Source organism: Mesocricetus auratus, unplaced genomic scaffold (assembly GCF_017639785.1).
Source record: "Mesocricetus auratus isolate SY011 unplaced genomic scaffold, BCM_Maur_2.0 Super-Scaffold_100013, whole genome shotgun sequence".
Classification (NCBI taxonomy): Eukaryota; Metazoa; Chordata; class Mammalia; order Rodentia; family Cricetidae; genus Mesocricetus; species Mesocricetus auratus.
In genome coordinates, this window is record NW_024429196.1 from 37472493 (window position 1) to 37488429 (window position 15937).

The window sequence follows — 15937 nt, forward strand, 5'->3', positions numbered from 1 at the left end:
AATTTTCTACTTCCAACTTTTCTGTGACTTCCTCAAGAATTGGATTTTTAAATTAAGGTTACATCTCCACTTTGTTTTATTATTGCTGGAGTTTTTGTTTTGTTTTGAGACAGAGCCTATTACAGTCCAGCTTCTCATATAACCTCAAACTCCCTATGTAAACAAAGATGACTTTGAACTCTTGATGCTCCTGCCTCTACCCTATCTGGAACTGGTATTACAGGCATACAATACCTGCCAGGTCTCCATTTTCTATTTCTTACCCCCCAACCCCTACAACGGTTTTGTCTTTTAGAAATCCATTTCTAGGGGCTGGAGATGGCTGAGTGAATAACACTTGTTGTGCAATCATGAAGACCCTAGTTCCCAGGAGGACGTCAGCACTCATGTAACAAGCTAGGAATGAATGCACATGCCTCTAATACTGGCACTGGGGGTCAGAGGTAGATGGGAAGAGTTTGCTGACTTGCCAGACTGTTCGAAATGGAAATGCTTTTGTTCAGTGAGAGACCCTGACTCAAGGCCTTAAGGCTAAAAGTGATAAATGAAGACACCCAATGTCTGTCTCTGACCTCCACATGTGTACACACAGGAGCACACACCTGCATGCACCACACACATACAACATAAACAGATGCAGACACACTGTTGTTGACAAAGATGGCTCTGGCAAGCCTCGTTCTTTTCCCCCATCCCCTATGCCTTGCTAAAAACCATTAGATTACATTCCTAAAGCTAGCCAACAAGGTCTGTTCCCTTATTTGGCCAATTCCTCCTTCTGAGGCTATCCACAAAGATTCAGCTATCAAAATATTGAAGTCCAGAAATCAAAAGCCCCCTTTGGCTCACCTAATTAACATGCCCAATTAAATTTAAACACCTCATTCTAACACGGTTTCCCTTTTTACCTTTATAAATCCCCATTTGCTGAATATGTTCAGTTTTAGGGACTTCCTGAGGCTATTGTAAATTGTGTACTTTCTGTCCTTATGAAGCCTCCCTGGCTCACAACCACCTATAACTCCAGTTCCAGAGGAGCCAACACCTGACTTCCATGGGAATGTATTACTCATACATACATACATGCATGCAAAACATCCACATACATTTCATAAATAAATAGTAAGAAAATATCCTGTTGTTTTACTCTCCCTTTGTGGTTTATATCTTAAGAAGCTTCCCTCCAAGATGGAAGGTTTTACTATTGGAGGAAACTGCTACACAACACACACACACACACACACACACACACACACACACAAATCCATTTCTGTACCTACGAGGCTGAGTCAGGAAGACCACCCTGAATTGAAGGCTACCTTTTGTTAGAGTGATACCCCATCTCAAAAACCAAATATAAATAACTAAAAAGTCCATTTCCGGATTAGATTTTTAGTCTGCTTTTGCAACTTTAGTTTACCCAGTTTGATCTGTCCTTATTTTCTGGGTCTGCTTCTGGGTCAATGCTGTCTGTCCTCTTAACCTCTGAACCTAATTCCTAGTCATTCCTATCCTCATTTCAATCCTTTTAAATAGAGTTCCAACCATAATACCATTTTCTGTCTCGTGCTGTGTATTCACAGAGACTTTCTGTCTCCTGCATAACCGCTGTTGACAGATTGAATCTTCCTTAGACTTGGTTTATGACGTGCTGGGGCTGGGAACCCAGGACTCTGTTACGCTAGGCAAGCACTCTACCAACTGAGCCATGTCCCCAACCAGCCTTGACTCTTTAAAGGAGGCAAACACAACACCAAATGAATGTCTCATGTACAAGAAGTTTGTTTACAGTCTGTGTATCCTTTAAAATTGTTTTTTAAAAAATTATAAAAGAGATGCCTATTCTTTGACAAGTTTAATTGATAACTCATGATCAGAAATAAAAACAACTTCTAGGATGACAGTATAAACATTTTATTGTTTTTCATGGCTTAGTTTCCTTCCTCATCTATCATTAGATAGTACTGATCCAATCTCTTGCTGAATATTGTAGAGGTAAAAGATATTTAGGGAGATGAGTTACCTGTGACTACCCTAAAACACAAATACCTAGTGAAGAGGAATAACTTTCCAGGATTCTCCTTCACAATTCCAGGTGGAGTGTAGCACCTTCTTCAAATAAAATAGTCAGAAGCTTAGCTACACACCGCCCCCAAAGAGTCTGGTATTAAACTCAAGTATTTCAGAGATTTTCGAACTGTCAACTACCTAATTATGAAGCAAATTAAGAAAACTGGACCAAGGTGAAAGGTCAGTAAGATTATCAGAACACATTGGTAACCAGGAAAGAACAGATTTCCAGCTGTCTGTGGAAACCTATCAAACCCAAGGAAACAGACACAGGCAGTAGCACATTGCTGCCTCTCTGTTCACACTTTAATTGCAATTAGCAATTGTTTTTGTTTGTTTATAGCTCGTTTTCTGATCATTAAGGACCAACATTTAACAGGAGTTCCCACTTTGTTTGCTACAAGCTGTCAGCGTGATGGAAACTCTGGGGGAAGTTGCATAATTTTAGACAACAGGAATAGAAACCTGAATGTACACTGACCAGACCAAGGCACCAAGTGGAGAGCACAGATGATGTCCTATGTCCTTGGGGGTGTGGGACTTGACCCAGACAGAGCTACACTATGAATCACTGCCGTATCCAAGAAGTGAAGACCTGACCTTCAGTGCTATTAACTCCCAGGAGGAATGCAGCAAAGGAGTGCAAGGGGCCATAGAGGAAAACCTCACCCCCTGCAACTGAGACTGGCACCTCTTTCCTGCTAAGGTACGAGAACACTCTACCTGGTGTCACTAGACTGCAGTCTGCTTGTGTCATTGGGAACTGCTGTTGTGAGCTCCCTATTTAACAGCAGAGCACTTAGACATGAAAACCTCTGGGCATCTGGAATCAAGAGCCAACAGTAGACACCTCATTTTCTTTAAGTCCCAAGGAAGATCCCCCTCAAATCAGACTGCGCTGTCCTACACAGTAAAGAGATAACTGCAAACTCTGCTTCAAAAACGTTAATGGGAGAGGGCTGAAGAGATGGCTCAGCAGTTAAGGAGACTTACTGCCCTTCCAGAAGACCAGAGTTCAGTTCCCAGAACCCATGTCAGGTGACCCACAGCTGCCTGTAATGCCACCTCCAGAGGATTCAACTTCTGACCTTCTCATGCACCTGCCCCCACATACACAAACCTACACAAAGACACAACTTACATAACTACTACTAATAATAATCAATTATTCAAAAATGTTAACGAAGGCCAACAGGACGGCTCAGGAGGTAAAGGTGGCTACCACCGAGCCTGACAACTGGAGTTGGATCCTTGGGACTCACATGGTAGAAGGGTAGAATCGAATCTCAGGAGTTGTCCTCTGACTCCACTCACATGTCATCACATGCACTCGGTCATGCATATGCCCAATAGACTAAGCTGCAGTAATACAGTAAATAAAATAAATTTTAAAAAATTAATGAGCCTGACTTGGGAATATACTATAATCCCAGGACTTTGAAGGCAGAGGCAGGAAGATCAGGAGCTCAAGGTCAACTGGCTACATGAGACTCTCAAAACACAATAAAGTTTTGTTTTAAATATTAAAAGGGAGCCATATTGACACTAACCTGTAATCTCTCTGTAATTGGGAAGCTGAGGCAGGAAGACTGCCAGTCTGAAGCCAGCCTGGACTACAGAGAAAGACTGTCTCAAGAAAAAAAAATTGTTTTTAATACTAAAGATCTTTTGGGCAATCTGTTTCTCCTGCTGGTGGGCCATCTCATAATACTTAATTCCCCTGACAACATGACAGAATCCCTTATATTTAAGTCCAGCTGATCTTTGAATAAGAAAAAAATGCTAGAATCCCAAGATAACCACATAAATATAAAAGGCATGAGGATTTATTTTAAACATCGAACCTTCACCAGACCTTCAATTTGTGACTGCTTTCCCAGTCATGAGTTCTGAAAGTTTTGGTTTTCATACTTTCACTCACTTCTGTACCTAAAGCACCCTGTTGTCATAGTATTTAAGTGATCTGGTTCACTTAAAGAAACAAACCTATCTACCCTTTCATTTCATTTGGCTAAAAATTCAGAGAGAAACTCACAGGTAAAGTACCACTACATCACACAGCACTGAAACTGCTTCTGGCTGGCGTAGACTGGGAAGAATAGGCGCAAGGAATATGTTGTCGGGTATTTGTACCCTGTGTGAATATATATTGCTATATTGGTTTACTAAGTAGCTGACTGGCCAATAGCTAGGCATGAGGTATAGGCAGGACTTCCAGGCAGAGAGAGGAAGTTGGAGGAGATAACTGAGGCACAGGGGAGATATGGAGGGAGTGAGACATACAGAATGAAGGAAAGGTAAAAAGTCATGGTAAAACATAGATTAGTAGAAATGGGCTAATGTAAGTTATAAGAGCTGGTCAGGAACAAACCTAAGTTATAGGCTGAGCTTTCATAATTAATAGTAAGTCTCCATGTCATTATTTGGGAGCTAGCTGCAGAACAGAGAAAGACTCATTACAGAGAACCGTGTGAGCATGAACATGGTTACATATGTACAGGTGCACAAATGCATATGTGTGTGGAAGCAGAGGAAAACTTGAGGTTCTCTCCTTCCTCTGCTTGGGATCCAGGGATCCAACTCAGGTTGTTAAGACTTTGGGGCAAGTGCCTTTCCCTGCTAGGCATCTTTTTTTATATTTTTAATGTAGATTCTGAGGATCAGACTTCGGTTTTTATGCTTACATAGAAAGTACTTTAGAGATTGACCTTTCCTTTTAGCCCCTCCCTCACTCCAATCTCTCCTTTGTTGTTATTTGTTTTTGACACAGGGTCTCACTGTGTATCCCTAGCTGGCCTGGAACTCGGTAGGTAGACAAGGCCTGTCCTTGAACTCACAGAGATCTACCTGCCTCTGCCTCCCAAATGCAGGGAGTAAAGGCGTGTGCCTCCACATCCAGCTCACCACACTTCTTTTTTTGGGGGGGGGGAGTTTCGAGACGGGGTTTCTCTGTATTGTTTTGGAGGCTGTCCTGTAACTCTCTTTAAAGACCAGGCTGGCCTCGAACTCACAGAGATCCACCTGCCTCTGCCTCCTGAGTACTGGGATTAAAGGCATGCACCACCACTGCTCAGCTAAAAGCAGGCTTTTTTTTTTAACCACACCTCTTAATAAAATTTGTCAAGGTTTCCAGGAAACAACCTATACTTCAGCCTTTATTGCGCTCTCATAGGGTCAGGGATTACAGAAACAGCATCACAGGTCGCTTTCGCCATAGAGGGCGGAGGAGAAGGCAGTGTAATCCAGGGCACCAGGAACACTACCTGGGCCTGCGTACGGGGGCATTCTCTTGATGCAGTACTGGGCCTGATCTGGGGGCAGCTCTCGGCGAAGCTCCTCGGCCAAGATATAAGGCTGGAAAAAACACACAAGGGGTGTAAATTAAATGCAGAGAACACCAGAATATAAGACATCTTAATATTTACACATTTTTTAATATGGCAAGACTTTTTTTGTTTTGTTTTTTTTTTTTTTGGTTTTTCGAGACAGGGTTTCTCTGTGGCTTTGGAGGCTGTTCTGGAACTCACTTTGTAGACCAGGCTGGCCTCGAACTCACAGAGATCCACCTGCCTCTGCCTCCCGAGTGCTGGGATTAAAGGCGTGCGCCACCAACGCCCGGCAATATGGCAAGACTTACACATAGGGTGTCTACTATCCACTGTATCAATTAATGAACAAAAGCTGTTTTATATAGGGTGTGTCTACAAGATGGCCAGCAGGAAATTCAGTGTGCTTCTTAAAAACAAGTGGAGAATTATTGCCAATATTTCTCAAACTGAGCCAAATGTGAGTGATAAAGTTTCTGATCTAAATTTCCCACCTCACACATATATCATACTCTGAAGAGAACACAGGAGGGAGTGATTTGATTCACACAACTGATGTTTTTAGAAAATAGAGACCCTCTCATGCTCTGGTAAAAATATGGGAATATGTTGCTTCTAGAAAAAAACAAACAAGCCACACTTCTCTTAAAGAAAAAGTAAGATTACTCTCAACCTTAGTGCTACTTCCTTGAAGTGGAGGAAGAGGTGAATGCCCAGGCTCACGAGAAGACAGATGAGCCGGCTTGTGCACCCCAAAGGCTGACGGTGCAGAAGTAAGGGGTGCTGAAGACCGGGAGGGACTCTAGCACTAGCTGTTGGACAGTGTGCTACTGTCGTGTAAGTCCCAATGGACCCGGAACATCACCATCTTCTCGAAGACCGAGAGGGACTCTGGTACTAGCTGTTGGACAGTGTGCTACTGTCGTGTAAGTCCCAATGGACCCGGAACATCACCATCTTCTCACAGAGACCATCTGAGAGACATGACTGACTTCATTACAAACGAAAGAGTCCCAGTGGCCCTCTGCCCTGGACCTATGGACTTCTAGACTAGTTCTGTTCTCACTGTGGCCAAGTATAACTTGTGTACAATAAATCATCATTTTCAGAGTCTCAGTTAAAAAAAAAAAAAGGAAAAAGTAAGATTGACATCCGAGGACAGAGCTTTTAAAGCATACACACATAGAAACTCTCCTTTGAGAATCCCTCACCCTGTCTTACTATAAACCCCTGCTTAGTTCCTATTAGAAATGTACAGCTGGCGAACTGGCTCCGAGGGCAAAGGCGGAAGAAGGCTGCTTGTCCTTAGAATTCATGTACAGGTGGAAGGAGAACTGACCACACTCACAGATCACTTTTGGAAAACTACGCATTTATAATCACAGCATTCCTATGGTGACATGGGGGTGGAGACAGTAGGATCCCTGAGAACTTGCAGCAAGCTAGCCTTGCATATGAAGCAGTGAGCAGGAGAGACCACATCTCAAACAGGAGAGGGCAAGGCTGACATCTGGGGTTGTCCTCTGACCTCCACACATGCCAGGCCCACATCTGTGTGTACTAACTGCCCCCAGATACCCAAAGATAATTTAACAAGTTTGAAAACAAAGGAAAATCTATCTAATCGGACCTTATCAGAAGCCAGGATTCGGAAGGAGGCGATGACCTGCTCTGCGGTGTCGGTATCTGCTGTCTCTCTAGTCATGAAGTCAATGAAGGACTGGAAGGTGACAGTGCCTTGTCCGTTGGGGTCAACCAGGGTCATAATTCGGGCAAATTCAGCTTCTCCCTAAGGCAAGATGGTACAAAGACAGTGAGTGCCTCAGGTTTGGAAGCTTAAAGGATTCCCCACATGATTCTCTTTCCTCTCTGGAAAGGGCTTCCCTGGTGGCTGATGTAGATTCATTTCTATCAGTTTTAAAAGCTGCTGTAGCATTGAGCCAGAAGCCCCTGCACATCAGAAGTCCATCCATTCTGTAGCCCATGTTGCCCTTCTGAGTTACATTATATAACTAGGGAGAGTAATTCAGCCAGAGTTGGAAAGTGGAATTACTAAGTAAGGTGGCACTTGTTCCTTAGTTTAAATTGCCAGAAGAATCAAAGCAGGTTGTGTTTAAAATACTCATTAGAGATGGAAGTACAGCTCAGTGTCAGAGCTTTGACTGGTGTGTTCCCAGCATTGCCAAAAGAAAAAAAAATAGTGCCTACATATAATCAGGGTGCATACCTGTAGTTCTTGAATTCAGGAGGTTGAGGCAGAAGGATGGTAAGCCTGAGGCCAGCCTGGAGTACACAGTAAGTTCCAAGCTATCGTCACCTGGGCTACACAAGATACCCCAAGTGCTGGTACTAGAGGCATATGTCACCCACTTGGTTTTCTGCTTCTTTTACAAATTTATATATTTCATTTATTTTTGCAGTGCTGGGGATCTAACCCCCAGGTTAGAGGCAGAGGTAGGAGGAGCTCAGCAAGTTCAAGGCCACCCTAGGCTATCTAACAAGATAGTTTCAAAATAGATGTAGATAAATATGTAACTCCCAAAAGAGTAATTGAGTATACTATGGTTATCACAGCTCACAGCAAGTATGTTCTTCTTAGCTGATGCATTACTATAATATCTCTCTCTCCCTCCCTCTCCCCACTCCCCAGAGACTTCACTGTTAAGCTCTAACTACCCTGTAACTCTCAATGTACAGCAAGTTGGTCTGGAACTCAAAGAGATCTGCCTGCCTTTGGCTCCCAAGAGGTGGATTAAAGACATACACCATCATGCCCAGGCCTGAAGAACCTCTCTTCTGTCTTATAAATATTGAAGGAAAACACACTTTAAAACTTAGGGCACTGGATGCCATTGTACACTTTAAGTGGTTTCAGTGAAGTATGGAATTATATTAATAAAACTTTTAAAAATCACCAGGAAAGCATCCTTGATGCTTTCACCATAAGGAAACCTTGCTGGTTACTGAATAAACATGAATCTTAACTCTGTAGCATTATTTTTTATATAGTGACAGGTGTAGATCTTCAAAAAACATTTCCCTGTAATATGAAAATGAACCAATTCATTTATTTCCCACAATATAGGCTCGATAATGGTATCAGACATGGATAGAATTTCAGCTTGTATCTTACCAAGTCATAGCCCATGGAAATGAGGCAGGCTCTGAAATCCTCATGATCCATCAGGCCGTTCTTCCTCTGTGCAAATGTAAAGAAGAGAGGCAGTTAAGGACAAGATGAGCGGCTCTGTTTGACCCAGCGCCCAGCGAGCAAAGTGGTAGGGAAGGAGCAGAGGCCACCCCTGACTTTCTGGAGGACAAAGCCACCAGTACAAGAACACTATAAAATAGCTCTTTAGCAGGGAAGAGGAGACTAAGCTGTAACTCAGTGGAAAAGCGCTTGCCTAACACGCATGAGGCCCCAGGTTTGATCCTCAGCACTGCAGAATAAAAGGAAAGGGGGATAGGTGCTAGAAAGACCATTTAAAAAAGAAAACCCGCAATACAGGCAGCAAAAGGAGTCAGTCAGGAGCTCACCACTGCCACCTATAGATAGCAGCACATACTGCAAACATTTCTAGAGCTGACACTGAAAACTTAGGGCTCAACAAGTTTTGGGACCCAGTGTCCAGATGCAGTGCTGGGAATGGAATCCAGGGCCAGATGTAGTGATCTGTGTGGTAAGCTCACCTTCTCCCCCCAAACCCAACAGTACAATGGTCTCAGTTCTAAAGAAGCAGGTATGCAAAATCCTTGTTCCTTCATACATGTCTCACCAATACGATTTTATTGGTAATTCAGTTGATTTCTGACTCAGGAAATGGCCAGTTTGGAAAGTTACTGGTAGAAGCTCTGTCTTCTGTGAATGGAGTCTGTGTCAGCTCTCAGGCCTGTGGGTCTACCCTCCCCAATCAACCACTCTGCAGCCCAGCTCCTCTGTCCACTTCCCTTGGTGCCCTGCGCTGGCTCCTGCACTTGCTTTAGAGCATTAGCTCTGGAGGTGGGAACCCTTCTCTCTTCCTCTCAGATGGTCACTTGCTGGAGAAGATCATTATGCACAGACTCGCTGGCTTTGCTCCTAAACTGGCCTCCCACTGCTGGGGTAGGAGGGTGGGCTTGCCTGCAATGGCACAGGAGCACTCCTTTCTTGCCCTCAGAGTCTGGAGTGACTATGTCACTTATCACTTTTCCCTCTCACACAGCCTTCCATTCAGATCTTGCCATTGAGCTCTGCAGACTTATGCTCTACTTCAGACCTTCAATCTAACACCTACTCTCTCTCTCTCTCTCTCTCTCTCTCTCTCTCTCTCTCTCTCTCTCTCTCTGTCTCTCTCTCTCTCTCACTTTCCCATCTGGCATCTTGATGAACCTCCAGGAACATAGCTCTGGTCACACCACCCCTGTGCTCCAGGACATTCAGCAACTCAGATGTTCACTGGGGAAGCTTTCCATCCACACCCTCCATGGCTCCACCATCCCATTTTACTGTTTTCTCTCTCTTTTTTTATTTCTTGAGACAGGGTCTCACTATGCAGCCATGGCTATGCTAGAACTTACTAGGCTGGCCTGGGACTCACAGAGATCTTCCTGCCTCTGTTCCCTCATTCTGAGATTCAAGAAGGCGTGTCCCATTTGCTGTCTAGTGAGAACATGAAGTAATCTAAACATCTGATCTCTTACCCAACACACCCCAGGAAACTTTGTTTCTACCATTCCAATGTTTAATGTAAATAAACCTTTTCTACACTGAAGAAATTATATCTATTTAGTTACTTAATGTCTATGTTTGTGTACCTGAGTGTACATGTGTGTACCACATGTATGCATGGGCCCTCAAAGGTCAGAAGCCTGAGTTACAGGTATTTGTGAGCCACTGTGTGGGCTCTAGGAACTGAATCCAGGTCCTCTGCAAGAACAGGAGACCTCTTCACCACCAAGCCATGTCTCCAGTCCAAAGAGAAGCTTTCACTAAGGATAGCTAAGCTTTGATATTAACTATAGTGCCTCAGTTTGTGGGAAACAAAGCAAGCTACATTGTTGTTTTGGTTCATTTGTTTGTTTTATCTTTTTTTTTCTTTCTCCCAAGCTGAGAACTGAACCCAGGGCCTGTGCTTGCTATGTAAGAACTCTACCACTGAACTAAATCCCCAACCCCAGGAAACAAAGCAAAAGCCTCGATGCAATGTCAGCTGGCATGGCATCAGGACTTAGCACTGCTTGTTTGATAGCTGGTTCCCTTGGTATCACTCAGTTTCATTGTTTACCTTTTGGAGCAGCAAGACTTGAAGCAACTAGCCAGGCACAATGGCACACTCCTGCCATCATCTCAGTACTTGGGAAGTGGATGCAGGAGGACCAGGAGTTCAAAGTTACCCTCATCCTCACAGAGTGCTCAAAGCCAGCCTGGGATACATGAGACTTAAAGGTCTCAAAGTGACAGTATGCATGTTATTCCAGATGTAATTAACTGCCTTTCAGACAACTAGAGAGAGAGCATACCCTGTCGAAGTGGTTGAAGGAGGCTCTGAACTCATTCATCTGCTCCTGGGTGATGCCCTTCGCATCTCTTGTCAGGATCTGGGTCTCCACCTCGTTGATGGTTCTAGCGATGGTTGTCAGCAGCAACTCCCATCCAACGCGGATATGCTGCCAAGGAGAAGAAGCAACAATCAGCTAGGTTGTCACAAAAGGAGGGGACTCAAATAAGCAGGAAGTAAGCACTGCTTAGTATAGGTTTAATATACTTACTTTATTATTAGTTATTATCAGTGTGGGCGAGGGTGTATGTGCAGAGATCATGGGGAAATTTGAAGTCAACTCCCTCCTTCTACCTTTACATGGGTTCCTGGGACTTAACTCAGATTGTCAGGCTTTGTGGCAAGTGCCTTTACCTGCTGAGCCATCACCAGCCTGACTTTCCTATATCTAAAAAAAATATTTCCACTGTTTCAATTTTTGCAAGATTCTGTAGTATGGGAAATGTTTAGATGTGAAATCAGAGTTCTACAAATGACAATCTACAAAGTGGTCCTTTGCACATTAATACATATTTATTTATATTACAATATTTGGAAGTAGGGGTTAAAGCTAGAACCTTGCAAGTGTTCTACAAGTAAACTGTATCTCCAGCCCACACTTTGTAGATTAAATATTCAACATGTGGTCTATCTGTCACTAAAGACATCTTCCCACTTATCAAATAGGTGGATGGGTGCTCGGTACCCAATGGCTCCAGGGAGATCAAACTGGACCAGACTGGCCGAAATGGGGACAGTTTTGATTTTATATGCTAATTTTTAAATAACAATGGGCATTGTGGTACATGCTTGTAATCGTGGCATGTGAAGGCAGCAGGATCAGAAGTTCAAGGTAATTCTCAGTTAAATGGTCAGACTCAGGAGCATTTGGGGTATAGGAGACCATGTCTCAAAACAATAGCAACCACAACAAAATCTAACCAAAAATAATGGGAAGAAATGAGGACAATTTACATTCTGATAACCTCAATAAAGAAGTGTAATGACTTCACTGTGGCAATAATAATAATGTTGACTTTTTTTTTAAAGACAGGGTTTCTTTGCATAACAGCTATGGCTGTTCTGGAACTTTTGCTGTAAACCAGGATGGCCTAGAACTCAGAGATCTGCCTGCCTTTGCCTCCCAAGTGCTGGGATTAAAGGTGTGTCTGTCCCTTTCTGAATGGAGACAGAGGAGGAGTGGAAGGGGAGGGGATAGGTGGGAATCAGTGGGGGGGGTTAGGTGAAGAGGGAGGGGAAACTGGTTGGTATTTAAGTAAATGTATTTAAATAAAATAAAATTAAAAAAGAAAGAAACAAAAATAATAATGTTGACAATTAACTATTGTTTGGTGCTTGTAACAGTTCACAGTGCTTTCCCATACACACTAAGTAGGCATACTTAAATATCTCTAGGGTTCACACGTACAGAATTTACCAGAAACAGAGAGGGAGATGTGCATGAGGAAACAAGCTGAGAAGGTGTCAAGGTGGGTGTCAAAGTGCAGCCTGCCTGTCTGCCCTTCGTACCTCCATGGTGTAGTTGGTATGCTTGTTGTCAAAGACCAGGGCCTCCTGGATGAGCTGGTGATCACCCTCCAGCTTGTCGATGTTGTTCTTGTAGTTGATGATGTTGTGCTCATACTGCTTCAGCTGGTTCATCTGGTCCTCCAGGGCCCCTGTGATCTGGATGGAGCTTCGGGCGATCTCCTACGTTTGGGGTATGAGGAGGACTTGGTGAGTGGGGCAGTCTCCCAGGGGCAAGTAGGAGACAAGTAGCAGAAATCAAGGGGGCACTCATGGTGGCAGGGGTAGGGGGTGGGGGAAAGAATGGGGGCACTTGGAGGCAGACAGCGAGCATGGAGACAGACAGGGAGTGGGCCTCTGGCTTTGTGCCAGTGACCATATCCACAACAGGCAGCCTAAGGCACTGGAAGCTCGCAGACAGATTGGTGACAAGATCACAGGATGAACTAAGGTGGAGTTCATGTCTGTCTAGAGAATGGGGAAAGAAAGGCAACCGCCACAATCCAAAGCAGGAGTAAGCAAAGTCTTGTTGGCACTGGAAGGGTAGAGACATGTCCTGAGCACAGCTACTCTGCTCTGGTGACAGGGGCACTAGCAGAGCTGTCAGACAGATATCAGAGCACTGGGGAGAATTTCTTATAGTTTTAGGTGTTTCTACCTCTAAAACTTAACATTTTATCCCAAAGGGGAGACAGAAAAATGTCTCCTAGCTATTGTTGAGAAGTTATAAAATGAAGCCAGATCATCAGAGCCTTTCCAACGCCATTGTTCCTTGAATGTTCTAGAAGCACAGAGTATGTGTGAGTCTTCACCTGCCCTCTTTAGGAATGGATGGCTTAAAAATCTAGCTCCTGGTGAGACTAAACCTGAAAAAGGGCTCTGTCACTGATGAGAGATGGCAGCAGGAATGGCTCCCTCTTTCAATATGCCTCTCCCTACACTCTACCCTCTCCAACAGGCCTTAGCATAGAGAGGGAAAGGTCACAGACAACATAGGACAAACAGAAAACAAGGTAGGGATGTGCTGTTCTGAAGCTCAGTACCAATTCCAGGCTCCGGAAGGTCCCAGGAAGGAAGCCACCTACCTCCATCTTGTTCTGGATCCAGGGCCCAATGGCATTGGCTTGGGCAGCAAACTGGCGCCTCAGGCGCTCATTAGCATGTTGGCGAGCCAGCTCCTCCTGCAGAGACTGATCCCGGACGGGCACCAGCTGCTTCACCTGTCAGAGCCCAAGGACAGCAGGGTGAGAGGCCAACTCTGGTCTCATGGAATGACCACAGGATGAGATCATTATCAGATATTAGAACACTAGGGTTTGCAGAGGGAGGACGGGGCAATTAGGAAGAGGGAAGAGTCTTAGGGAACAGAGGGGAAAGGAGTTCCTGCTCAAGGGACTAATTCTGTCAGTTACCTTGTCACACAAGGGACTACTGAAAGAACAGTTTAGTCAAGGGTATTTAAGAGTCTGTCCAAGCACAAGGCCCATTCCTCCATTCGGTGTTCTCTTCCTGCAGTACCAAGCCCATGGGGGCTGGGACCATAGTTCAGAATCATGAACTTAAATGTGGGGAAGACTGGCGTTTTTATTTTCACTTTCCCTGACTGAAAATTAGCATGTCCTTTATCTATGAATGTGGATGTCAGATGCACACAGGATTCAGTGGAACCAGTGATGGTGACTGCCACAACAGCGTGTGTGCATGTGCAAGTGAGTGTCACATGTGCAAGTCAGAGAACAACATTATAGAGTGGGTTTTCTCCTTCTACCTTTAAGTGGGTTCTGGGGATTGGGTCCCCAGGCTTGCACAGAAAATGCCTTTACCCACTGAGCCATCTCAGGCCAGGGTTTTAAAATGTTTCCCTGACAGTATTAATATCACAACCAACATTTACCTTGCCAAAATTTATAATATTTTCTTTAAGGAAAATAATTTATTTCTTCCCCTATAAATCACAGAAGTTGCTAAACAACAGGACAGCTTAACACATCTATAAAACCTGGGAGGGAGGGAGGGAAGGAGGGAGGGAGGGAAGGAGGTCTGAGGGTGATGCTGAGTTAGGTCTTCCTTCTTTCCCCAACCCTTTCTCACATCACACATGCCATCTACGGCCAGCTGTCCGGCTAATCCCTCCCTCAAGCCACACCTGGCCCCACCCTCGCCCGCACGGGCAGCTGCCTACCTTGTCCCACTTGTTGCGCAGCTCGTCCATGGTGACAGTGCTGTAGGGGTTGCTGGAGCTAATCCGGATGCTATAGCTCTGGATCACCTTCTCCACCTCATTCTGGATGGCCAGGATGGATTGTCGCTCGCCATCAGCCTCTGGCAGTGTAGCCTTGAACTGCTCATGTGCTGTGATCAGACTCTATGGCAGGGAACAGTGCAGAGTGTCAACTGTGTATTTATTTGTTTTTAGGCAAGGTCTCATGTAGCCAGAATGGCTTTGATTTGCTATGCAGTCATGTATGACCCTGAACTCCTGGATCTCGACTCCCAGCTTCTGGGATTACAGGCTTGAACCACCACACCGAGACTTTTATGTGAACTTTGTATGTGTGTTCAGATGTGTGTACATGTATGTAGAGGTCATCTTGCTTTTCTAGATAGGGACTCTTACTGGCCTGGCGGCTCTCTGATTAGACTAGTCTGGCTGACCAGCTAGTCCCAGCCTGTCTCCACTTCCCCAACACTGGGATTCTAAGCATACGATATCATGTCCAATTTGCTATATTAAAAACCTAGATTCTAAGGATGGAACTCATGAATTTGTACCCACAAGGCAACACTTTACTGAATAAAGCCAGCCCTCATGACATATCATATTGGAAGGAGAATTACAAATGTACGTTTTCTTTATATACTATTATATCTCAAATTCGCCATAAATGGATTATGAATAAGCTGGGTCCTGGGTATTCAACAGTAGCTGTTCTTCCTAACATGAAAGCCAACAAGTCTTATAGACTTAATTGAATGTTTTGAAGAAATATAAAGGACACTTGATTTAGGTTGGCAGGAAGCTGCTTTGGAGGTTCTTTTGTATTTGTGCATATGTGGGTGTGCTCATACGTGGTTACATGTATGTTTGTGTGCACATGCGCACCAGAGGTCAACATCAAGTGTCTTTCTCAATCTGTTACCTTATTATTCTCCTTTTTTGTTCTGTTTATTTTATTTTGTTTTTTGAGATAGGGTTTCTCTGTGCAGCCCTGGCTGTCCTGGAACTTGCTCTGTAGACCAGGCTGACTTTGAACTCAGAGATCTGCCTGCCTCTGCCTCTTGAGTGCTAGGATTAAAGGTACACCACTATTGTTTAACTTGCATTTTCCCTTTTTACAGATTTATTTTACATGTGTTTGAGTGTGAATGTGGGTTCACGCATGATGTAGAGTGTGTGGAAGTCAGAGGACACTTGTGGGAGTCAGCTCTTTCCTTCCTCCATGCAAACTCTGCTGATTGTATTCAGACTGTCAGGCCTGGAGGCAAGTGCCTTTGCCA

At 44.2% G+C, this 15937-nt stretch overlaps 1 protein-coding gene across 1 annotated transcript in view; it reads right to left on the reverse strand.

Moving 5' to 3' along the window:
- Nucleotides 1-5196: 5196 nt before the first annotated feature.
- The window catches only part of Actn2 (actinin alpha 2), a 66790-nt gene continuing 56049 nt past the window's right edge, over nt 5197-15937 (reverse strand). The window contains exons 15-21 of the mRNA XM_040755600.1: nt 14622-14804; nt 13525-13659; nt 12443-12622; nt 10896-11042; nt 8530-8595; nt 7027-7185; nt 5197-5424 (exon numbers count right to left, since the gene is read on the reverse strand). Of these exons, the coding sequence (XP_040611534.1) occupies nt 5266-5424; nt 7027-7185; nt 8530-8595; nt 10896-11042; nt 12443-12622; nt 13525-13659; nt 14622-14804 (1029 nt within the window). The 3' untranslated portion in view covers nt 5197-5265. The remainder of the gene's footprint in view (nt 5425-7026; nt 7186-8529; nt 8596-10895; nt 11043-12442; nt 12623-13524; nt 13660-14621; nt 14805-15937) is intronic.